This window comes from Neopelma chrysocephalum, unplaced genomic scaffold (genome assembly GCF_003984885.1).
Source record: "Neopelma chrysocephalum unplaced genomic scaffold, ASM398488v2 Primary Assembly neopelma1_166, whole genome shotgun sequence".
Classification (NCBI taxonomy): Eukaryota; Metazoa; Chordata; class Aves; order Passeriformes; family Pipridae; genus Neopelma; species Neopelma chrysocephalum.
The window spans coordinates 193,110-216,209 of NW_020897828.1; the positions used below are offsets into that span (position 1 = coordinate 193,110).

Here is a 23,100-nt window from a genome sequence, read left to right on the forward strand (position 1 = left end):
TTTTGACATATTTATTTAAACGCGAGTTTGGGGCCTGTTGGGTGTGGCCACTGAGCTCTGAGGTCCACACGCTGTGACTCCACATGTGAGGCGCCTCCGTGGCTGCGGCACAGCGGGACCCCACGTTGCCAAATTTCCATTAATATCCCAGTGGGGTATGGAAATATGAGGGTGGAAATACATGCACAGGCACCTCTGCTGGGTGCGGGGTGAGGGAAGAGGGAGGAAAGGGGTGAAAACCTGGTCCTGGGGCGCTGCCGCCATTTCCCACGGCAACGGCGATGGAGGCCGGTAATGGCGGCGGGGGAGACGCTCGGGAGGCCGTGAGGGGACAGCACACAGTGGGGAGGGATGGAGGAGATTTATTGAGAGGGCAGAGGACAAGGTGGGATCCCCTGCCTGGGGGGGACAGGGGGACAGGGAGAGCGTAGCAAAGGGGTGGCAAGATGGGTGGTAGGACATGGGGCTGGGTGTGGGATTGGGTCTCCGTGAGGGAAACTGAGGGGACTGCCAGGGCATGGAACTGGGTGTGGGATTGGTTCTCCAGGTGGGACACTGAGGGGGCTTCCAGGACATTGGGGAGGGCTGCCAGGATGTGGGGCTCGGTGTGGAATTGTCTCTCCAGGTGGGACACTCAAGAGGCTTCCAGGACATTGGGGGGGGCTGTCAGGGCTTGGGAGTGGGTGTAGGATTGCCTGTCCGGGTGGAACACTGAGGGAACTGCCAGGACAGTGAGGGGGCTGTCAGGGCATGGGGCTGGGTGTGGGATTGGTTCTCCAGGTGGGACACTGAGGGGACTGCCAGGACATGTGGCTGGGTGTGGAATTGTCTCTCCAGGTGGGACACTCAAGAGGCTTCCAGGACATTGGGGGGGGGCTGTCAAGGCATGGGAATGGGTGTGGGATTGCCTGTCCAGGTGGGACACTGAGGGAGCTGCCAGGACATGGGGCTGGGTGTGGAATTGGCTTTCCAGGTGGGACACTGAGGGAACTGCCAGGACATTGAGGGGGCTGTCAGGGCATGGGGCTGAGTGTAGGATTGGTTCTCCATGTGGGACACTGAGGGGACTGCCAGGACATGGGGTTGGGTGTGGAATTGTCTTTCCAGGTGGGACTGAGGGAACTGCCAGGACATGGGGCTGAGTGTGGAATTCGCTTTCCAGGTGGGGCACTGAGGGGGTTGACAGGACACTGAGGGGGCTACCAGGACACTGAGGGGGCTGTCAGGGCATGGGGCTGGGTGTAGGATTGGTTCTCCAGGCGGGACACTGAGGGGACTGCCAGGACATGTGGCTGGGTGTGGGATTGGCTCTCCAGGTGGGAAGCTGAAGAGGCTTCCAGGACATTGGGGAGGGCTGTCAGGATGTGGGGCTCAGTGTGGAATTGTCTCTCTAGGTGGGACACTCAAGGGGCTTCCAGGACATGGGGTTGGGTGTGGGATTGCCTGTCCAAGTGGGACACTGAGAGAACTGTCAGGACATGGGACTGGGTGTGGAATTGGTTCTCCAGGTGGGACACTGAGGGAACTGCCGGGACATTGGGGTGTCTGTCAGGGCTCCGAGGTTCCTGAGGTGGTCAGACTCCACCAGCCCCTGGGGATCCCTGTGTTCCGGGGGCTGCTGGGCTGGAGGAGCCCCTTGGAGGAGCCAGTGACAGGTCAGGAGGTCCTGGATACACCTTTCCTTAGGGAGCAGGCTCAGCTGGCACCTGGCTCAGCTCCCCCAGGGCTCAGGGCTCGGCTACTGCTCCATGGGGCTGGAATTCACACCGTGCTCTCCTGCCTGGGCTTCCCCCTCCTTTACTTACTCTTTTTTTGCACACAGACAACAATTAATTCTTTCCTGTGACAGTTTTGCTGTTTACGGATGCTTGAAATGGCATTTTCATCCCTGTCAGATGGATTTGGCCTGAATTATTTTTGTTCCTGCATCTTGTCAACATAAATTCTCCTGGTGTTTGTCCCTTCCAGCCCCCCCCTTCAGCTCCTGCCTTTTTTCTTCCACTGCAATATCTTTCATTTCATTTCTCTGTTTCATGTCCTTCACCATTTGTTTTTCTGTCTTCTCCTTTTCAATTTTATTTACTTTTCAACACCTATTCTCAAAGCTGGATGATGAGGTTCAGCCCACACTTCTCATCAAAACAAATTAAAGCAGGAGTTTTAAGTTCAATTTCAGCTAATTTGATTTGAAGACAAATTGCCTAGAAATTGTTGGCAGAGCCAAATCAAATTTAAACACAAATACAAATCTATGTGCCAAGCTGGGCTTTGCCTAATGCTCAAAATATGATTTCTCATCTCTTAGGGATTATTGCACTGCCTCACATTTAGCAGGACCCTGTCATTCCTTAGTATTCCACGAGGAAAACTTGTTCTTGTAAAGGAATTAAGAGCAGTGAAACTGTTTTGATTCAACCCAAAATGCTTTGTGAAATCCTGAATTAAACTTTTTAATTTTCTTGGGGTGTTACGTGATTCCCCTCCCTCCTGTAAGAAATTTAATCTAATAATTTAAAATGAAATGCCACCACAAAGCAAAAATGCCAGCAAAGGAGTTAGAATGTTCCAAAAGTATCTTCTCACATATTTTTTTAGTGAGGGCTGCTTTTTAAAATTCATCTGAACTAAAATATCATTTTAATACCCCTCAGATTTCTTTTATGTAGTTGCCATGCCCACTTCAGAGACCCCCAAATATACAACTTATTCAATTACAGAATAAAATTCTTCATCTATAAAACTGTGATCTGAGTAGTCTTCATGTGATAGTAAGAAAATTAAATGGATTGAACAATACCCCAGGAAATAATTTTTATCACAACCATGGCTTTGATTACATTGTGAGGTTTTATTTACAAGCTTTTTTGTTTGTTTTTACAAAAATAGATAAAATAAACAATATCCCAGAAGTTTAAGAAAAGCTTTATTTCAGTCTCAGATACTCTGTTGTGCAGCTTTAGGTGCTTCTATATCCTTTACCTATAATATTAATATGGCAGCTAAGGTGGTTTTTGTTCTATTTTAATGCCTAAGTTAATGTTGTGATCTGATTTACTACCTAATTCTTCAAAAATATTACTAAATGATATTTTTGTGACATGAATGGAAAGTTAAAAAGACTATAAAAGCACAGGTAGAAACGCTCAGTTTCTGGAGAGTGGAACAATTTCTTTCTTTAAATACTGTAAATCACTTTGTAGGTGTTGAGAATAAATACAATTACACTCCTTTAAATTAAATCCTGGAGAAAATGCATCCATGACAGGAAGCAAACTATGGTATCTATTTCCATTTAAATGGAAATGCCTTGCAAATCTTTAAAAAAAATACAGGCTGCTCTCATAGTAAATTCTGAGATAAAACCAGCATATTTCATATTGCAGTTCATTTTGGAAACAAATTACAGACCACACAATTATTTTCATGGATTAAAGAGAAGTACCTGGGCGGGGTTTTTTTAAGAGTTTTTCTTAGGATCATTTAATATATTTGAACACTTTTTGGTGTTTATGTTACCTGTAAACAACTCAATAGCTCAAAACCACTCAATAATGTTCTGATTCCTGACAGGGATTTCCATGTTCTCCCATAACACAGAGCGAACTCCGGTGATTTTTCCCTCCGTATTTCCGTGACAGGAGTTGGAACGTGGCACAAAAAGCAGGAAAACTGAAGATCCCCCAAGGCACAGAAGTACCAGAAGCAGCAGCTGGAGCAGAGTCATGATTTTTAGCCACCCAGCAGAGAAGATCCAAGGGAATATTTTCCCACCGACATTCCCAAGGGCTTTGCCAGTGATTGACTCTGGAACAGTCAGGGGCAGCCAACCTTTAGCGGCAGCAGGAACTGAAGAGAAGAAAACACAGAAAAATGGCAAAAAGAGGATGGGAAATAAGAAAAAAGGTCAGTGTCTCTTCCCCCAAGGTGATAAAAAGGTGGTTTTTTCCTGCTATTATGACACCCTTTTTGAGAAATACAGTTGTTCTCTTTCTTTGGTGATATCTTCAATAATTAGGAAAACAGAGGAAACAGTTTTTTCAGTGAAGAAATTAATAACTCATGTTTCAAACACTGTTGGAAAAGAGATAGAGATTCCCTGCTGTGTTATTCCAAAATACTCAGTGATCCAAGAGGCAGGATAATCACCTGGGGTGTGGGGGCACCTCTGAAATCCTGATTCCTCAGCTTTAATTTGAGGGCTTGAAAATGGCTCTCCCACATTTTGGTTTCTGACCTTGCATCTCGTGATGAGCCTGAAAAAGCCTTTTATCAGGAAAATGATTAAAAATAATGCACAAAGGTGTCAATTTTTACCAGAAAACCCCCATGTTTTGGTCGCTTAGTCATGTAAAATTAAGTTTATGCCTCAACAGAGTGACCATATAGAACTAATATGTAAATGTACATGGAATTTAGGTAAATATTACAGTGAAGAATCACTCCATGTCTGCATGTTTTCACATCTAGACCCGACCTTTCCCAAATCCTACCACACCACATCAAAAAATGAGGGTAAACCCAACAGCCCTTTTCCTGCTAAGCTTCAAAAGTTCATCTCAATCTGCCAAAGCTCCAAGATGCAAAATCAAACAAAAGAGAGAGAAACCACTGATTATCTCTGTGATTATCTGTTAAATGCTGCTGTTAGAAGTCAGAATGGCATGAAACAAGCAGACCAGAAAGAATAATGACATTTTTTAAATCCAGTTAGCAAAAGAATCATTATTGGCCTCCACCTGTATTGGGTAATTTATTTTATATATGTATAAATTTGGATAAAGTGGTTATTATAATATATATATATAATTTGGATACAGTGGTTATTTTTAGTTGTTCATGACTACTTGAAATGAAATATAAAGATTTTATAGTACTTTTGACAGCTTTTACAGGAAGGTATTTTCCCTTTTCCATCCTCTCCTTCCATTCTAGCAAAATAAAATAGGAACATAATGTAATTTTGCAAATATTTGTATGACAACATTTGGGGTCCTCTGGTAGCCTTCCTGCAGTGGAATTGTGTTACAGAAAACATTGGTTTCAACACAAATTCTTGAAAAGATCTGTCTTTTGGTGTTGTTTTTTTAAGGTTGGACCTTGCCATAAAATATTAGGTGCTGTATAAATCATAATAAACTTTCAGAAAAATGCTGCCTTGAGAGCTGTGGTAAAATCGAATATATGCTTGAAAAAGGGGAACACATTCAGATTTACAGCCTTGACTAATTCCAAATTCTAATTCTGCTTCAGGAAAGGAAAATGAGAGTAATTCCCTCAGAACCTTGGCCATAAGGGAAGGCAAATGGCCACAACACACTGAGGATGGAGCCCATAAATATATATTTTTCAATTTCTGTTTAGAAACCATGCACACAAGTGCACCTGTTCTATGCTAATGAGCCCGTGAAAATGTTTAAAAAAATATAGTTTAATTCAAAGCTGGCTTGAAAGTTCTGGAAAGCTGCTTAGAAATGCCAGCTGCAGGGCTTTTCAGCGTGGGCTGCTGGGATCATGGTGGGTTTTGAGGCCTTGAAGACCTGGAGGTTACTCTGATTATCTGTCAATTATTGTCCAGTGCAGCCACAGAAACACACAGAGATATAAAATATTTAATGGATTTACCTGTGAAAAACTTGAATCATAGAAACACAGAATTTTTGGGGGTTTTCTTTTCTATCATACATCCATTCAAGGTGTAGCTCCTTCCTCTTGGGGACCTTTCTGGATGGGCTGAATTTGGTCCACCAGGCCCCAGATTGTGCCTAAATTAGTGAACTGTGTGATTTACAGGGAGAAAATTTATTTCCATTGATTCTGGAGCAATGTTTCAACACAAATATGCTTCACTAAGTTATTCCTGTTGGCTGTGGCCCAGTGCAGCCACAGAAGTACAGAGGGATATAAAATAGTTAATGGATTTACCTGTGAAATACTTAAATCATAGAAACACAGAATTGTTTGGGGTTTTTTTTCTATCATACATCCATTCAAGGTGTAGCTTCTTCCTCTTGGGGACCTTTCTGGATGGGCTGAATTTGGTCCACCAGGCCCCAGATTGTGCCTAAATTAGTGAACTGCGTGATTTACAGGGAGAAAATTTATTTCCATTGATTCTGGAGCAATGTTTTAACACAAATATGCTTCACTAAGTTATTCCTGTTGGCTGTGGCCCAGTGCAGCCACAGAAGTACACAGGGATATAAAATATTTAATGGATTTACCTGTGAAATACTTGAATCATAGAATCACTGAATGGGGTTGAATCTCTTTTTGGGTTGAAAGGGACCTTAAAAATGATCTCATTCCAACCCCCTGCCACGAGCAGGGAACCTTCCACTAGACCAGGTTGCTCATTGAACAGTGGAGTCTTTGGGAATTTTATCAAATCCACCAGAGTTGTGGAGTTGGATGAGCAGAATTTCTGTGAGCAGACAAGCCACCCAATGATTCAGATGTCTCCAATAATTCCCATATTTCAATGTCACTCTTCTCTCAACGCAGGAGGAAGAACATTCCCAGCTCCAAAGACACACCATTGCTCCTGTTTGACCCTGCAGAGCAACGTGACCTCCCAGGACAGAAATGCAGCTGCTCAGAGAATCTCATCAGCCAGGCTCCACAAAATCAAAGAGCTGAAGAACGAAATCTTTGATTTGCAGAGAAAAATAGAAGCCTCCAGCTTAGAAAACCACGCCCTGAGGCAGCTCCAGTGGAGACAATCCAAAGCAATGGGGAGGTACAAAAGCTCAGAGAGTTACTTCGAGGATCTTTCAGCCAGACATTATGAGGAGGTGAGGAATTTAAGGAATCTCCTGAGGATGTCTCAGGAATCTGAGAGAAACACATCCAAGGAGCTCAGGAAAGTCGAAGCGGAGCTGCTGAAAGTTAAAGATGCTCTGCAGGCCTTGCTTGTGCTGTCAGAAGACAAAGGTCTCGCAGGCAGAGAGGAACTTCATCACAGGCTGTCGGTCCTCACTGAAAAACTGGAAGCAAAGGATGAGCAAATACAGGTAATATCTGCTTACTATTGTATTTTTGGGACATTGGATCATGGAATGTCCCGATGGGAAGGGACCCACCAGAAGCATTGAGTAGGAGAGGTTTTGGGACAGGAATAGTAGAAAGGTTTTGGCTGCTTCTTGTCACATTAATGATTCTGATACAATCCTGTAAAATGGAATAATTTTTTTAATCCAGTGTTGTCTCAAGTGTAAGGAAGTTTCAGAGGAGGTCATTAATCTCCTTTTAACATCTTGTGCATCTTTATTTGACCCTTGGACACAAAGACAGGAACAGTTTTTAATACAAAACTGGAAGAGAGATATTTCCATTATCCCTCAGGAATTAATTTCTAATTTCTATGGGGTCTGTTAGGCATAAAATTAAATAAATAAAGAGCCAAGAAATCTTGGAGAAAATGAAAATATAAACAGCCAAATTCAACCCCTCTTTTGAAAATTTTCAATTTACAGAAGCCCTAGTGAGCAGCTATAAAAAGCACATAGGGTTGGGTGTCCACCCTACAGGTTTAGAACTATAATTCCAGTGCATGGCACTGGGTTCTGATGATAAAACACTCAATAAAATATGCAATAAATATCTTAATTGTCATTTGCACCAAACCTCCTTATTCTGCCACAGTTAATAGCTCTCTGTGAGCAGAAATGTCTTAACATTTCTCAAAGATATTTGTATTTCTTAATCCACCAGAAAGGTAATGTACAGCCTTATTTTTATGATTGATGCCAAAACCTTTTATTTTACTCAGTGAAATTAAGTTTTAAATAATTTTTTTTATTATTTTGAAAGTAATTTTTCAGATCCTTCATCACAATTTCATGTCGTGTTTACAATAAAATACAATTATTGTGATATAATAATTATTGTATAATTACTACTACTATACATAATATAATCAGTTTAGTTTTCCTCATATTAGCACACTTTTTTTTTAAATCTAGTAAGAACTGAAATTTTTCAACAATCACACTGAGTATGTTCATATGGTAAAATATATCATTTTTTAAGGATCTGGAAATGCAGCTGAAGCTGAACAACAACACCTTTAATCGTCAGCTGGCAAGTGAGAGCAAAAAGGCTCTGGAAGCTGGAATAATCACACAGAATTTGAAAATGGAAATTAACTCCCTGCGCCAAAAAATTAAGGTATTCAAGATTGTACACAGCTTCCTGTTCCTACAAGAAAATTCAAGTTTTTAATTCTACTTATTCCTTTTGGTTTTTTATGTTAATTTTTACTGGGGTTTTTGTTTCCTGCTTGGATCTAAGGTCAAAAAAGTCAAAATATCAAATGATGAAATTATTGTGGGGTCTATTTGTCAAAGGTTCAAATCAATTCAATAAGTAATTGAAACAGAGATTAATTGAATAAAAATCCACACCAATGTGTTACTATTTTGCCAGATCTGGGTCAATTTATTCACCTGTTAATTTTAAATGAGCTCCCTTAGAGAAAAATCAAATCAAAATGAGCCAAACATCACAATCTGCAAAATTAAAATTTGACAAGAAGACTCATGGAAATGTTTCAATAGTTTGTTTAAATTCCAGCTTGGTTTTTGGACAAATGTTTTTGGGACAAAATACATCCAGTTCAACACTTTCTGTAGTGCTTGTGAGCCAAACATACAGGAAAACCAGACAGAAATAAAACCAAAACTGCCAGGAATGAGATCCCAGATGAGTTTTAGTCAAGAAAAATGGTGCATATTCCAGAAAACCTTAATTTTCATGTGGCTTTTTAACAATTGTGTTTGGAATACAGTTAAAACACATTTAATTAATTAATTATTTGTTTCTACGTAGAGTTGATCCCACTGGGGAGTTTCTCTTTCTAAATGGAATTAAATGTCAGTGAAAGATGTTGTTAAGGGAAGTTTTCCCAGACATTGTGAAGGGCAGAACAGGCAGTTCCTGAGGATTCATGGAGATTTGCATTTTTGCACAGGGATATTTTTTATGCCTCTTTCCTGTGTATCAGGGGCAGAAATTTCCTCCTGGTGTTTCCTTGCCAGAGTCTGATCTCCTCCTGTGGGTGAAGATCTGGGAGATGGGAATAATGGAATAATCATAATCCCAGGAACACCAATATGAAACTGTCCCAAAATGCAAATTATTATAAAATCCAATTTTCACCTTAAAATTTCTCTGAAATATTTCTATTTCATCTCTTTTCCACATGGTTTTCTCTGTGTGTCCAGTTCTCTAATGGTACATTGAGATCCACAAAACCTTCTATTATTTTATTACAAAGAAGCCCAGACATTCTAATTAACCTTATTTCTGTGCCAGAACAGAGTTTATTCTTCCACATTCATAGTTTTGAGCTCCTGGCTTATTCCAGGCCATTCCAGCTATTCAGACACACTTTCAGGATAACCTGTAATTTGTCAAAGTAAATGAAGCTCCTGTTTTTTCACACTAAAATCTGATGTGGTGAGAGTGGTGCTGAAATCACTCTCCTGTGCTCAAGTAAGATTTCAGCAAGGAAAGAAAAATCTTGCTAAATAAATATTAAAAGTGTGCTCTGGAGTTTATGTCACCACCAAAGCAAGAGGTTGTAAAACAACTGAGCACACAAGGACAAGGACACTGAATAAATCAATTTAATAATAATTAAATAAAAAAAAAAAAGAGGAAATAAAGGCAAAAAGTTACTTACTCTGAAAAAAAATAGAACAACAAATGAGGGAAGCCTTCATATTCTGAATGTTGTGTTATGAAAAACATCATGTAGGTGTTCTTAGCCTGAAAAAGGGAGAATTTTAACTTGGAAAAAAAATGGCAGATTCCTGTTTCTGTAAATGACACAGTCACCACATGGCCTGGAACAAAGCAAAATCACCAATGTTTTTCTACCAACATGGGAAAACTAAGCTGGCAAAAAGTAATTCTTAATGTATATTAGAAGTTTAAGAGTTTTTGTTTCTTCCTAGGAAAAGGACAGGCAGCTTTATATAAAAAATATCTATGCAAACAGGATGCCCAAAACCCTGAAGGACAGGATTGATTTAGTACCTCAGGAGCAAAGTAAGTGTATATTCATTTTTCTTTTCTGTTTAAGTTATGTGCTACTTATATTGTTTTATGACTGGGGGGTATATTCCAAAATAATGCCAGTGTAGTACTTTTATATGGGCTAAAAAGGGAAGTTTAAAGCCAGCCTGATGGTCTTATCTGAGAGAAAACAATGTGTCCCCTCAGTGATCCTTTGGGTTTTAATTCCAAAGAGATTAATTCCATGCATAGAATTGATGTTATTTAGGATAAAATAGCAGAATGATAGAAAAGAACAATAGAAATTAAGTTATATCAAGGAAGAAGGAACTCTTTATTGAACAGTATTTTCATGTGGATGCTCAGATAGATATTGGGGAGAAACATCTACTTTATGGAATTGTGTCCATCAAACATTCCAGGAGCAGCTGCCTTGAGTGGGATTCCACTCCCTGATTCCAGACATCCAGTGCTGTTTGAGACACCCCAGTGCATTCTGCCTTAATTAGGCATTTAATGATCTAAACATGGACTTCCCTGGGTGAGGCACCTCCCTAAAATTCCTGCTCCTAAACTGAAGGAGAAATTGGAACTTTTTTCATACCAAAGAACACTTAAAATTTACATGGCAGCAAACCTGTCTGCTGGAAACACTGCACATTCCCACAGAATTCCTCAAATTATGGTGCCAACACAAACTTTTATCATGTTCAGTTGCTTATTTCTTTCCTCTTCCTCACCTTTGCAAATCCATTGCTCTGCCTTAAACTGCAAGTGAACTACAGGGAAAAGATTGGGAATTCAAGGTGTAAAATTAAGAAAAAACATATTCCTGCTTCTCATCCCAAGATAGACGTGGTTTTTTATGAAGCTCTGAATTCCAGTTTCCCACATAACTAATGTTTTTTAAAAAAATTTTACTCCCACATGGCCTCACACAATATTCCTATTAAATTCTGGTGCTTAAACCACCGTTTGTTATTTTAGTTAATTTTTTTTTAAGCAGGACAAGGGAGCTCATTTGGAGAAAGACATGTAATTAAAAGGTTCCAAGCAGAGCTGTCTGATCTTTTGGAATTTTTGGCCAATAAAGGTTTCATTCTCCGCCAGTTAATTTGGAAACCTAGGGCTGGAATTCCTAACAATACTTTTTTTTCCTTTTCACTGCTGAATTCTCCTTTAACAGACCTGTAAAGAGCTGCCTCTCCAGGTCGTTTTTTCTAGTTGATGTTCCCAAAAGTTTTCAGCCAGCAGGAAACTGAGAACGAAATCTGGGGCTGTGTTTTTGAACACTCCTGATAAATCGCTGAGGGGAGGCTTCCTTGTGCGCGCAAATAAAATGGATTTATGGGATGAATCCATCAATTCCATGAGCTCTTCCCGAGGGCAAAGCGCGCAGGTGCCACCAGCTCACCTGGGGGTGCAGCGCCCTCTAGTCCCGGATCTGGGGAACGCGCCGCTCATTCCTGATGGAAAAAGGGCTGGAGGAACTGGGAAGGGCAATTCCCTCCATCAGAGCGATCCTCAAACTGGTTACCTGCGACCTTTTCACCGCCCAGTGCAAGCATTGGGAGGGCACCGTTTTTATGGAGAGCGTTGCTTTGGTTTCTGAGGTCAAAACTGGGAATAAGGGTGAATGTGGACGTGGGTAAAATCCCATTTTTATTGCTGTGTTAGCAACTGTCTCAGCTCCTGTCCAAACTATCCTAACAGTAGAATAAAAAATCAGTATTCTCCATCCCAACTCCATCCAGCTATTTCTTTAAGCATCTCATTCAATCTCTCCCTTGGAATCTCTTCCAAAAACCATCGATATCTCAAACAGTGTTAAGCATTTGCTCTGAAGAGCTGGGTTCCATAAAGGCCCAGATTTAGGAATCTGAAAGCTGAGGGCTCATACCAGACCTCTTAAATTTATGTTGTTAAAAATTAAGCCCATATGGGCTCTAGGGAATAAACACATTCATCTGGCTTTGCATGTTCTATCTGAACAGAACTTTGTATATTTTTAATATATGTTTATGTATAATATATATAAATTATATATATATGATGTACTGATGTACAGATGAGAAGGCTCAGAAGTCCAGGTAACTCTTTGTGCTCCAATTTCAGCATTTATAGATCAAGCAAAACAAAGAATTTATTAAAGGACATTAAGACATACATTAAAAAAACAGGTTTAAATCCTAGGCCACATACCAGTATTATTAGTCATCAGAGATATCTTTTGTTTATATCAACAATACAATTCCAGAAACTGCTGTACTGCCCATGACTGTCCTTTTCACCAGGTCTGAGTGTAAACAGAGCAGTACAAGTAGATAAAGAGAGTTTCAGAGCACTGCTGCTGTCACAGCACCAGGACACAGAAAAAAGCCCAATCCAGCTCATAAAGGTAGGAAAGATCTGGATCCAAACCTAATCCCGTATTCAAACTCTCAGCCAAGCTGTATGTTATTCCCTAAGTTTCAGTAACATGCCTGAATAGCCTGATCCATCATCTCAACTTCCCAGGAGGTGGATTTTGCACCAATGTAATTATAGTGCAGAAAAATATGTTGTGATGCAAAATAAGAACGTACCAGCAATGGAAATTACTAATCTTTTAATAAGTGCACTTTTAAAAGTCACTAAACAAGCATTCCCTTGTTATTTTTACCTCTAATTGCCAATTACAGGAGAAAAAGTCTTCAGAAGACAAGGATGAAGAAGCTGCAGCAAATGAAGTGAACTCAGATGCTCAGAGAACAGAAAATCAATCAACCAAGAAAACACCGGTGCCAAAAACTTCTAACAGAGCACACAGAGGTATGTTCTATAATTTGGCTCACAAACTCTCTTGATCTTTTCAAATTACCAGTGGTATTGGTAATTTAGCTGGCACCTGACTGACAGGAACGAGTTCCAAAGGATGTATTAAGGTGGTGTCACACAGAGCAGAGCAGCTCTGCAGCATCCAACATCTCCATCCTGCTGCTCTTCCAAAAGCACTTCCTGCTCAGGTTGGTAAAAATTCAGTGCTTTATCTGTAAAAGTATAACTAAGAGCTGTTAATTCCACACTAATCAAACACTGATCTCAAATTCTTGTTGGGAATCTTCATGCCAGCTGATAGAAATGTGTATTGATGGGAATGTGTATTCCTCTGGCTGGGAAAGGAAAAGGACTTCAAGGCCTGGGAGTTTCTCCTCGTTACAGTGATGACTGTAAATAGATTTTATGCAAACTCATGTAAAAGTTATTTGCAAGGGACTCATTACAAACACCTTTATTTTGAAGTAATTCTACAGAGCAGAGGAAAGAAGAAGCCAGTGCATTTGTTCCTCTATCCAAGTTTTTCTTTCTAGAAATATCCATGTGATTTCCATTAAGGCAAGGCTCGTAGGAAGAGCCAAGATCTGAATGCCAGCATGGGAAACACTTCCCAAAGGGCAGGACACCTAAAGGCCACACGTTTACAGAGGTGCAACAGGTTGAGGTCACTTCATAGAGCCTGAAATCTGGGCTGTGTTAATTCCTGTGCTTTTCAGCCTCCAGCCTTTCCAGACCCCACCAGGTAACCAAAGCCATTTGCCTTTGAAATTCCCTTTTAAAACTGGCAGGAAACACAGGTCTCCTGATGCTCCCAGTGAATCTCTGCCTGAAAACCTGAAAAATCTGAGTTTTTCTCACTGCTGGTATCAGACTTTCCTACTGAAGCCTTACTCAGCTTTTTTAGTTCCTGAAGGTTCATATTTCTCCTTTAAGACTCTGCCTCATTCTGGAGGTATCCCGTGAGTCTCTCCAAAGCACAGGACCTGTTACAAGATAAATATATTCACTGTTTTCCTTTTCCTACTAAAAAGTGGAGTCACCTCACTTACAGGTGAGAGTTGCTGTATATTCTGCTCCACAAGCAATTCTGTTATGAATTAAGGGAAAGAAAATCCTACATATATCTAAATTCCACTCAACAGCAAGAAAATGACAATTAGAGTTCAGCTCTCACATAGTTTCTCTGTTGCATTGTACATGACATTTCTTGCCCTATATTTAGGAATTACTGCAGCTAAATTCACTTAATAAAATTAAACATTGTGAAAAAAGTAAAAATAAAGACATTAACCTGCATTCAAAGGCACAAGGATCTTGTTTAAATCTTGCCCCATCCTGTTGTACTTATTATAAAGAGCATTGTCATAACCCCCAAGACTGAAATACCATCAGTAACAACTGAAGCACTGAAATAAGGATGTGAAACTTGCTCTCTAACGTTTCCTGGCTCTTTTATATTCCTAAACCCCAAAATATTTAATTTTAGAGTACTTAAGGGAGGGCAGGCTACTGATGGAAGAACACACTTTTTCAGGATTTATGAAAGAAAAGGAAAAAAAGACAGAATTGCTCAAACAGGAGTTGAAAAACCTCATGAAAACTGGACAGGGTCCTCAAAGTGATGGTGTAAAAGACAACAATCAAGAGGGAGATGCAGTGGAAGAATTTGAAAAGGGAGAAGAGCTAGAAGAACAGCAAATTAACAGTGGGAAGGAAGGGAAGGAAGGTGCAATTCCAAACAAAACACCCGTCAGGCCGAAAAAAAAATACACATTCTCAGAAGCCATTGAGAATTTGCATCAGGGGCTTCACACGTCAGGCAGAAACCCCAAAGCAGGGAGCCAGGGGCAGGCAGGGCAGGGCTGCACTGCAACAGCTGAATCCAGAGGGAAAAATTCCTTTGGGCTCTACGAGCCATCCTTTGGTAAAGACACCAAGCCCAGGCAGGAGGACGGAGCCGCCGGAGCGGAAGGACCTGCTCACGTGGCGTTTGCCGAGAGGAAAAAACAGCTTATGAAAGAACTCTTTGGAGCAGGAGCCGCTCAGAGAGACAACCCTTCGAGTTCCAACATGAGAGGAACGAGGTGCAAGGATGCAGGATGAGGCAAAGGCCAAATTCCAAACCTCCACGGCGAGTTGGTCACGGGAAGCGCCCGACGTGAACAAACCGCCGAGGACACACAAAGCATTTCTGACAGTTAGACCAGGACAGCAACTTACCTTTGGAAAATTCCAACTTCTAAAATGTAAAACTGTTAAAACTGTTAAAACCAAATGTTTTACCTTCATTAAATGTGTATTAAATCTTACAAGCACTGGCAGTTTCTTTCCACAAGTTTTCCGACACGACACCTAAAATACTGTCACAGAACGTTCTCCTGTTCTTGGTCTGTGTGTTGTAAATGCATCACACTGAGAGTCCCTTAACATTTTTACCTGCTATGAGATGTCCAAGTTAGTCCTTGTTTGGTAACTTCCAGGTTTTTGCATCCTCAAGCAGCTGGAATTTGGGAGCTCAGCACGACACGACAAACCCGCTTTCGTAAGGTTCATCTTGGGTTAGCCCCAACAATGCAATCAAAGAAAATACTTCTTTATTTTCTTCCCCCCCCCAAACAGCTTCCAGAACTCGCATGTAACGAAAATAATTTGCTATCCCATTGTTTTCACGAGCATTAGAAACCTCTAAAGCCTCGTTCTTTCCCACTGTTCCAACTTATCAAAGCAGTTTGCCTGGTAACTTCCCCAGCTGACATCCAAAGATGAATGTGCAAGAGTAAACTATTGTTTAGGAGAAGTCAGGCATGGCCAGCTCCCAAAAAGCCTTTAAAAATCCTGTGTTTAAGGTTATGTAAGCCAGGGGAGGAGGATTATGGTTTGTTCCTCATAGTAATTCACAAAACACTTGCTAAAACAATGTGAAGTTAGGAAAAATTGGGTGTATTCTGTTAGTTTTAAAAGGCAGCAGCAGTTTGAAAACCTTCTAAAACTACACTGCAAAAGTTTTCAAGGATGATAAAGATATTCAGAGCTGAACCTACTTTCAAAGTTCAAATGTTTGTAAAAATAAATTAGTCCTGTTGACTCCAAGAGTATTTCCTTATTCAAGAACACAGGGGGTTGTTTTGGTTTGGATTTTGGTGGGTTTGGGTTTGTTTTGTCACTTGGGTTTTTTTTGGTTTTTTTTGGGTTGGTTGGGTTTTTTTTTTTTTGAAAACTGCACTAAACATTAAAAAAGGGATCAGGAAACCTGAAAGGGCTTGAAAAGCTTTATTTCCTTAATAAAACCATAATAAGACATAACATTCAATCACAACTTTTTTTATCCTTGATACTTAATGTATCTATTTTCACGTTGGCCCAATGTAACTCTGAATATAAACCCCTAATTTTTAAATTAACATTAAAAAAAACCCAAACATTTCATCCATATATACACACAACATAACATGACCTTTTGATCTGATTTCTAAAGGCAGTGCTAATTTTGGAGGGGTCCTGGCCCCAAAAGGACCTGGAATAACAGAAGAGATGCATTCCACTGTGGGAATTCCAGAGTGGGATGCTAAAACAGGATCACATCTGCAGGAACAGCATTTTCTACCCTCTCTTTATTAAAATGGAGCTTGAGAAGGTTGGCCAGACCTTTCCTCCCAAAACATGGAAGGGAATAGTTTCAGTGAAACATGGAAGGAAATGATCTCAGTGATCCTCAGTTTGGGAAGCAGAAAAAACAAGCAAGGAAAGGTCAATTATCAATAACACCAGGAAAAAATCCAATGAATTTTAAAAGTCAGGGAGGAAAAAGCCATCCTGTGCTTGGCTAAGGGAGTCTCTTAAGAGATAAAAATTGATTGAACTTATCTATCAAAGGGTCATTTTTTAGGAGAGCTCAGGAATATTCCAATTCTAGGGTAAAAATACCAAGGAAACTCTGTTTTACCCTGAGCCAACCAAACCACCTCCCTCTGCCCTTTAGCACCTACCAAACATGTGGGGGTGAAACCACCATTATTATACAGCAAAGAAACAGCACAGATCCCAAATTAATTCCTAATGCCAGCCCATTCCCAATTTAAAAACCCAAATCCAACCCTTTTGGATGTTGGTGCCTCCAGGCCATGCCAAAATCTTATGGTTTTGCCACGAAAAGACCCAAACACACCCAAAATGAGGATCTATAACCAGCAATGCTGTCCTTTCAAAACTGACCCCCCCAAAAAAGACAACCTCTGGAAAGAGAAATCAAAGGGAATTCTGACTGATATCCTACTGGAATAACAAGGATTGTCTCAGTCTCATGAAAGACAACTGTCCCTTTTTTTTTTTTAATTAATTTAAAATAGTGAAAATGGTGAAAATGCAGTTGAGGATTCCATGGATCACCGGAATTCCTTCAGCTGAAGGGGTGCAGCATGATAGCTACAACTTTATTGCAAACCACGAGCCAGCAGGTAATTCCAACACCACCTGGAAGAGATATAAACCATGGTTTAAATCATTTGATTAATAACCCTGAGGAACACATGCATCTAAAAGCAACTTTGGAAGCGTAGAAAAATGGAACTTAGAAGTTATGAGGTGAACAGGAACAAAACATCTCTTTATATCCAAGTGGGTCTCTCCAAGAGATGGCAGAGAACTCCAAAAAAACCTCGGGAAAAGAGCACCAAACACACAAAAACGAGCCAAAGTGTGATATGTTAAAACTAAAGTTTAAAAAAGCTGAAAACATTTGCTGTGGACCTGAGAGGAAAACATCTGAAGTGCTGGAGTTGAAGGCCTGGCAAGTGACAGAATGCTTTGTCTGAACCTAAATTCAGGGTTTGAGAGAGGTAAAAAGGAAATATCTTCTGAAATTTAATTCAGCCTTTTTAAAAGTAGATGGTTATTCATAGCAACCACGTGAAGAAAGTACCTTTTGGGTGATTTTAGACATTTTTGTGTTTATGACCTAGAATTCAACAGGGATGTCTTTACTCTATAAACCAGGACAAAAGATTAGAAAGTGGACACAACATGAACCTTTTTAATTCCTTTCCAATGCTATTTAATAAAAGCCTTCCAAGGACTATTCCCTCCCCCTGAAGCAGACTCCTCTTGTCTAGTAAACATGCTGGATACAAATCATGGATACAAACACACAATTCCACCAACATATATTGGAATTCCTCCAAAGGCAGGCAGGATTTATGAGTCAAATATGAAGATTCACCCCCTGCCCTGTCCTGCCATCCTGCCTGTCCCTCATCCCTCAGGACAGGGATAACAACCTCTGCCACTGTTCTGATCATTCATTTGTTAAACTGGCCAGAAGAAAAGGATTTTAGTGGGTAAAAATGCAATAGAAACGTGGTGGGAACGCACAAGACAAAATGCCAACAGAGAGCAAAACTAAATCACAGAATCATGGAATGGTTTGGGTTGGAAAGGACCTTAAAGACGATCCAGTGCCACCCCCTGCCATGGGCAGGGACACCTTCCACCAGCCCAGGTTGCTCCAAGCCTCATCCAACCTGGCCTTGGACACTTCCAGGGATCCAGGGGCAGCCACAGCTTCTCTGGGCAACCTGTGCCAGGGCCTCCCCACCCTCACAGGAAACAACCACTCTGGAGTTACTACTGTGAAACCTCAGCAATTTATATGAACAGTAGGTAAGACATCCACACCTACAAAGTATTTACCCACTTTTAAACCCAATTCTACTATTTCAGTGGACTCCTTAATATAAAAATAATTCTAATTTAAATCTTCGATACAGATAAAGAGATAAAGCTGCTGTTTGAAAACGAATACAAATGACAAAAAGCCATTTGAGTCCCCAGTTTTGACAAACAAGATCTGAACACACAGGGAACAGAATAAAGGGAGTCAGAATAAAGGGGGTGCAGAAGCAGTGCTGTCAATCCACGGGAGCTTGGGAATGTCCTTTTCCTTACCTGCCACCCCTGTAGGGAAGGCCACCAGCCTCTCCAGAGGAGCCAACCATTTACTTGGAAGCACAGTAACTGGCTCAGAGTAGTACTTCCAAATCAGGGAGATCATCAGGGCAGCCTGGAAGGGAAAGTTTTATTAGCTTGGGGAATAACAGACATCAAAGTACATTCCTGACGCTACTTTGAAACAGTAAATAATAAATTCTAATTAAAGGGAATCGTTTCTTTGTTATTTTATCTCGTTCTTTAGCAAGTTCAAGATATTTTTAAACTCTGCATGAGCTTAAATTCATACACAGCACTCAGAGGTAGTTGTAGAACGCAGAAAATGCTGATTTTTTTTCGAGACCCTGGTTCCAGTCCAGCAGAGACAAACACGGTCAGAGCACTTGGTAAATTCTGATGAGTCTTTTTAGCCTTAATTTTTGCCTGCTAGAAATCTAGCTTGGGAATCTTCAGGGTGAGCACTGTCATCCTTATTAGCAGCCAATTCTTTGGCATGAAGTCATGACTACAGAGACAATCTGATGAGACACTGTGGGGAAACGAGTGGCAGGTGCAAGTGGAGATTTGCATCCTCAGCAAGGGCACATTTTGTTTTCAAAAACACAAATAAAATACATTTGCATGGAGCAGAACTTTCCTGGATCCGGTGCAATATGTAAAATTAATGAAAAAACCCCCAGTCATTAAAGAGCCAAGACAAACTTCTATCCTGTCACCTCAAAACCAGAAACACAAAACTCCTTCCATCCTTAACTCCCAGACTTTATCAGCAGCATCTCCCATTTCCATTTTAAGAAACTCTTTCCACTTGCCATGCACTGTGTCATTGAAATGATAATCATGGAATGGTTTGGGTTGGAAGGGACCTTAAAGATCATCCAGTCCCACCCCCTGCCATGGGCAGGGACACCTTCCACTAGCCCAGGTTGCTCCAAGCCCCGTCCAACCTGGCCTTGGACACTTCCAGGGATCCAGGGGCAGCCACAGCTTCTCTGGGCAACCTGGGCCAGGGCCTCTCCACCCTCACAGCCAGGAATTCTTTCCCAATATCCCATCTAACCCTACTCTCTTGTCAGTTTGAAGCCATTCCCCCTTGTCCTGTCACTCCAGGCCCTTGCAAATAGTCTCTCTCCATCTTTCTTATCGGTTCCTTCAGGTCCTGGAAGGCCACAATCAGGTCACCCCAAAGCTTCTCTTCTCCAGGCTGAACAATCCCAGCTCTCCCAGCCTTTCCTCCCAGCAGAGCTGCTCCAGCCCTGGGATCCTCTTGGTGCCTCCTCTGGACTCTCTCCAGCAGCTCCATGTCCTTCCTGTGCTGGGCACCTGTGTGGCCACTCATCAGCCAACAAATGTGGGAGAGAACTGTAACACTATTGAGGTTTAGGTTTAATTTGTATTCATAACAAAATATTTACTTACCTGTAAGATGTAGAATACAATATTTATAACCCACTTTATTTTGGCCAATTGGGCAGTTCGTGCTTTCACTGTTAAAGAAAAAAAATCACTCTGTGATTATTTACAATATTGAATTATCCTTACATAAAATTAGCAATTTATTAATATCTCATTCAAGTCAGGACATTACACTCCTGAAAAATCTTTTTTCAAAATGATTCATTTCTATATTAAAAATACCCTCCTGCGAGAAACTTCTAAGTTTATCTCACACCTTAGTTTCTTCCTTGACTTACTCAGGACACGATTCAGTGGCTACAATCACTGAGAAGGAAGGGAGGAAAGAAAGAAAGAAAAAAAAGAAAAGAAGGAAAAGAAAGAATGAAAAGAAAGAATGAAAGAAAAGAAAGAAAAGAAGGAAAAGAAGGAAAAGAAAGAAGGAAAAGAAAGAGAAAGAAAGAAAGAAAGAAAAGAAAGAAAGAAATGAAAGAAAGAAAAGAAAGAAAGAAGAAAGAAAGAAAGAAAGAAAAGAAAGAAAGAAGAAAAAAAGAAAGAAAGAAAAGAAAGAAAGAAAGAAAAAGAATAAGAAAGAAAGAAAAAGAAGAAACAAAACAGATAAGACGAAGAGGAAAAATTTGAAGGAGAAATATACTTAAAATTTAAAATACTCTTGACAAAATGTTTTTCAGAAACTAGACAAAGAAGCAGACATTGCACCCTACCATGAGTTTTGAGCTTGTCAGTCATTTTGTTGATCTTCCTTTCCAGCCGGGCGTATCTGGCAAACTCATCCATCATACTGATGGTTGCCAGTTCTTGCTTCATGGTCTGAATTTCAGCTCGCATTTGGGACTCCTGCTCTGCATCCTTTTGCAACAACCTGGATATCTAAGAAGTAAAGAAATAGTATCAGTTATTGATTCGGAATTCCATTTATTGTCTTTAATGCGTATAAAGTATGATCTCAAAAGCCTCCCATAAAAAAGGCCCTCTATCCCTTTCTTTTACTTTCCTAATTTCTTTTAATGAGGCACCACCTGCTTGTTGATTCATGAACTCTTTTTACCATTGAAATGAAGATAGAAAGGATACAAAATGTGTCACTTGCTGTTTCTTAGGGAATCTTCCCAGCTTTCCCAAGTCAAGTGTAATTTATTCCCCACAGATGCCATTCCCAGGACTGCAGCCAGTGAGGACATTAAGGACACTTTCAGTCACAAACCACAGCAGAAAGCTGAGCAGAGATTTTCACGGACTCATGGAATATCCTGAGTTGGGAGGGACCCACAAAGATCATCCAGTACAAGCCCAGGCCCTGCCCAGGACACCCCAACACTCTCCCCTGTCCCTCAGAGCGTTGTCCAAACCCTCCTGGAGCTCTGGCAGCCTTGGGGCCGTGCCCACTGCCCTGGGGAGCCTGGTCAGTGCCCACCACCCTCTGGGGGAAGAACTTTGTCCTGAGATCCACCCTGAGCCTGCCCTGTCCCAGCTCCAGCCCTTCCCTCGGTCCTGTCCCTGCTCACACTGAGCAGGGATCGGAGCTGCCCCTCCAGTGCCCCTTGTGAGGAGCTGCAGAGCCCGATGAGCTCTGCCCTCAGTCTCCTCTGCTCCAGCTGAACAAACCAAGTGACCTCAGCCACTCCTCCTATGGCTGTTTCATCAGTCATCTCCAGGAACACCGAGTTCACCTTCCCAAACTGCTGGGAGTAATCCAAGTTTTAAAGGGTTTTTGTCCATTATCAGTGTACACTGATCTCTGTGACAGTGAAGTTACTGATGTGAACAAGCAGAACTCAGGGATTTCAGTGTGTGTGTTCACATGTGAGTTTATCTGGAAGTCACTGAGTTTATTTGCTCTTAATTTCATTATCCACACTTCCACAGGAATGCTTTGGTATCCTGGTTAGTGACTGCGACTTAAGGTTTATTTCTACAATGCCTCAACTCCTTAATCTCCGTATCCACTGATCTCCCTTCTCAACAATGGGAACGTCCATCTCTTGAAAACACGGAAGACTGAACAAAGCTGCCTTTTATATTCCCTGAAAACTGAGAAATTGCAGCTGCCCCATCCCTGGAAGTGTCCAAGGCCAGGTTGGACGGGGCTTGGAGCAACCTGGGATAGTGGAAGGTGTCCCTGCCCATGGCAGGGGGTTGGAACTGGATGATCTTTGAGGTCCCTCCCAACCCAAACCAGTCTGAGATTCCACGACGCGTCCTCAGGGCTGGAGGCTCAGGAGCATCATTCAGGACACCGGTAACTCATCACTCAGAACTTCACTTCAATGCCCGGCCTAACAAGGCTGCGGGAACCATCCGGCCACGGTGCTACGCTCCAGCACTGCCAGCACCAGCTTTTCCTCTCCCAAGGCCCGGAGCAGGACCAGACCCTGCCCGACAGAATCGGGGGTGCTTTAGGGGCACCGCTCCCACCCCATTCACCCCATAGCTGGGGAGACCCCCATAACGCCCTGCCCAGCGGCCTCGCCCCCCCCCAGCCGGCCCAGGGCCCGGTGCCCCCCACCCCCGGCGGGACATCACTCACGACGGAGGAGCAGGAGGGCAGGAGGATCTTGAGCGCGTTGCAGAGGAACACGGCGCTGAGCACCAGCAGCCACGCACCGCCCTCCGCCATGGCCGGGCCCCGCCGGCAGCGGCACTGACGGCGCTCCGGGACCGCGATCGCGACCGGGATGGGGGGGTTAAGATCGGCACCGGGAGCGGGATCGGGACGGGGGTCGGTCGGAGCGGCGGCAGAGAGGGGACTCGGGGACATGCGCGGCCCCGTGACCGCCGGTATCCAATGGGTTCCCCGTGCGCGCTCCCGGGCAGGGGCGGAGCGCTGCCCCGGCCCGCCCATCCCACCCCATCCCGCCGCTCCCCCCGCTCCAATCCGGCTGGATCCTGTTGCGGCGCCGCTGGCGC

At 42.1% G+C, this 23,100-nt stretch overlaps 2 protein-coding genes across 4 annotated transcripts; one reads left to right on the top strand and one right to left on the bottom strand.

Annotated features, from left to right (window-relative positions):
- Window positions 1-3,586: 3,586 nt before the first annotated feature.
- On the top strand, window positions 3,587-15,924 carry LCA5L (LCA5L, lebercilin like). 3 transcript variants are annotated; one of them, XM_027701785.1, is made up of 8 exons: window positions 3,587-3,934; window positions 6,500-6,791; window positions 6,903-7,010; window positions 8,029-8,166; window positions 9,957-10,050; window positions 12,312-12,415; window positions 12,699-12,828; window positions 14,369-15,924. In XM_027701785.1, the coding sequence occupies exons 1-8, from the start codon at window positions 3,723-3,725 to the stop codon at window positions 14,935-14,937; spliced, it is 1,647 nt and encodes a 548-aa protein (XP_027557586.1). In that variant the 5' UTR covers window positions 3,587-3,722; the 3' UTR covers window positions 14,938-15,924. The 3 variants fall into 3 exon arrangements, with proteins under 3 accessions (XP_027557586.1, XP_027557584.1, XP_027557585.1); XM_027701783.1 differs by having other exon boundaries at window positions 6,500-7,010; XM_027701784.1 differs by having other exon boundaries at window positions 3,588-3,903; window positions 6,502-7,010.
- Window positions 15,925-16,085: 161 nt separating this feature from the next.
- On the bottom strand, window positions 16,086-22,986 carry WRB (tryptophan rich basic protein). Its single transcript, XM_027701799.1, has 5 exons — window positions 22,721-22,986; window positions 20,898-21,063; window positions 20,197-20,264; window positions 18,775-18,889; window positions 16,086-17,304 (listed from the first exon to the last, which is right to left on the bottom strand). Exons 1-5 carry the CDS (start codon window positions 22,949-22,951, stop codon window positions 17,231-17,233), a joined length of 654 nt encoding a protein of 217 aa, XP_027557600.1. The 5' UTR covers window positions 22,952-22,986; the 3' UTR covers window positions 16,086-17,230.
- Window positions 22,987-23,100: the final 114 nt, after the last annotated feature.

Coding starts and splice junctions, on each gene's coding strand:
- LCA5L (XM_027701783.1), top strand. CDS start 3,723: ATGATTTTTAGCCACCCAGCAGAGAAGATCCAAGGGAATATTTTCCCA. Junction 8,167..9,956: donor CCCTGCGCCAAAAAATTAAG/GTATTCAAGATT, acceptor GTTTCTTCCTAG/GAAAAGGACAGGCAGCTTTA. Junction 10,051..12,311: donor TTTAGTACCTCAGGAGCAAA/GTAAGTGTATAT, acceptor CCTTTTCACCAG/GTCTGAGTGTAAACAGAGCA.
- WRB (XM_027701799.1), bottom strand. CDS start 22,951: ATGTCCCCGAGTCCCCTCTCTGCCGCCGCTCCGACCGACCCCCGTCCC. Junction 21,064..22,720: donor TGCCCTCCTGCTCCTCCGTC/GTGAGTGATGTC, acceptor TTTACTTCTTAG/ATATCCAGGTTGTTGCAAAA. Junction 20,265..20,897: donor TGACAAGCTCAAAACTCATG/GTAGGGTGCAAT, acceptor TTTCTTTAACAG/TGAAAGCACGAACTGCCCAA.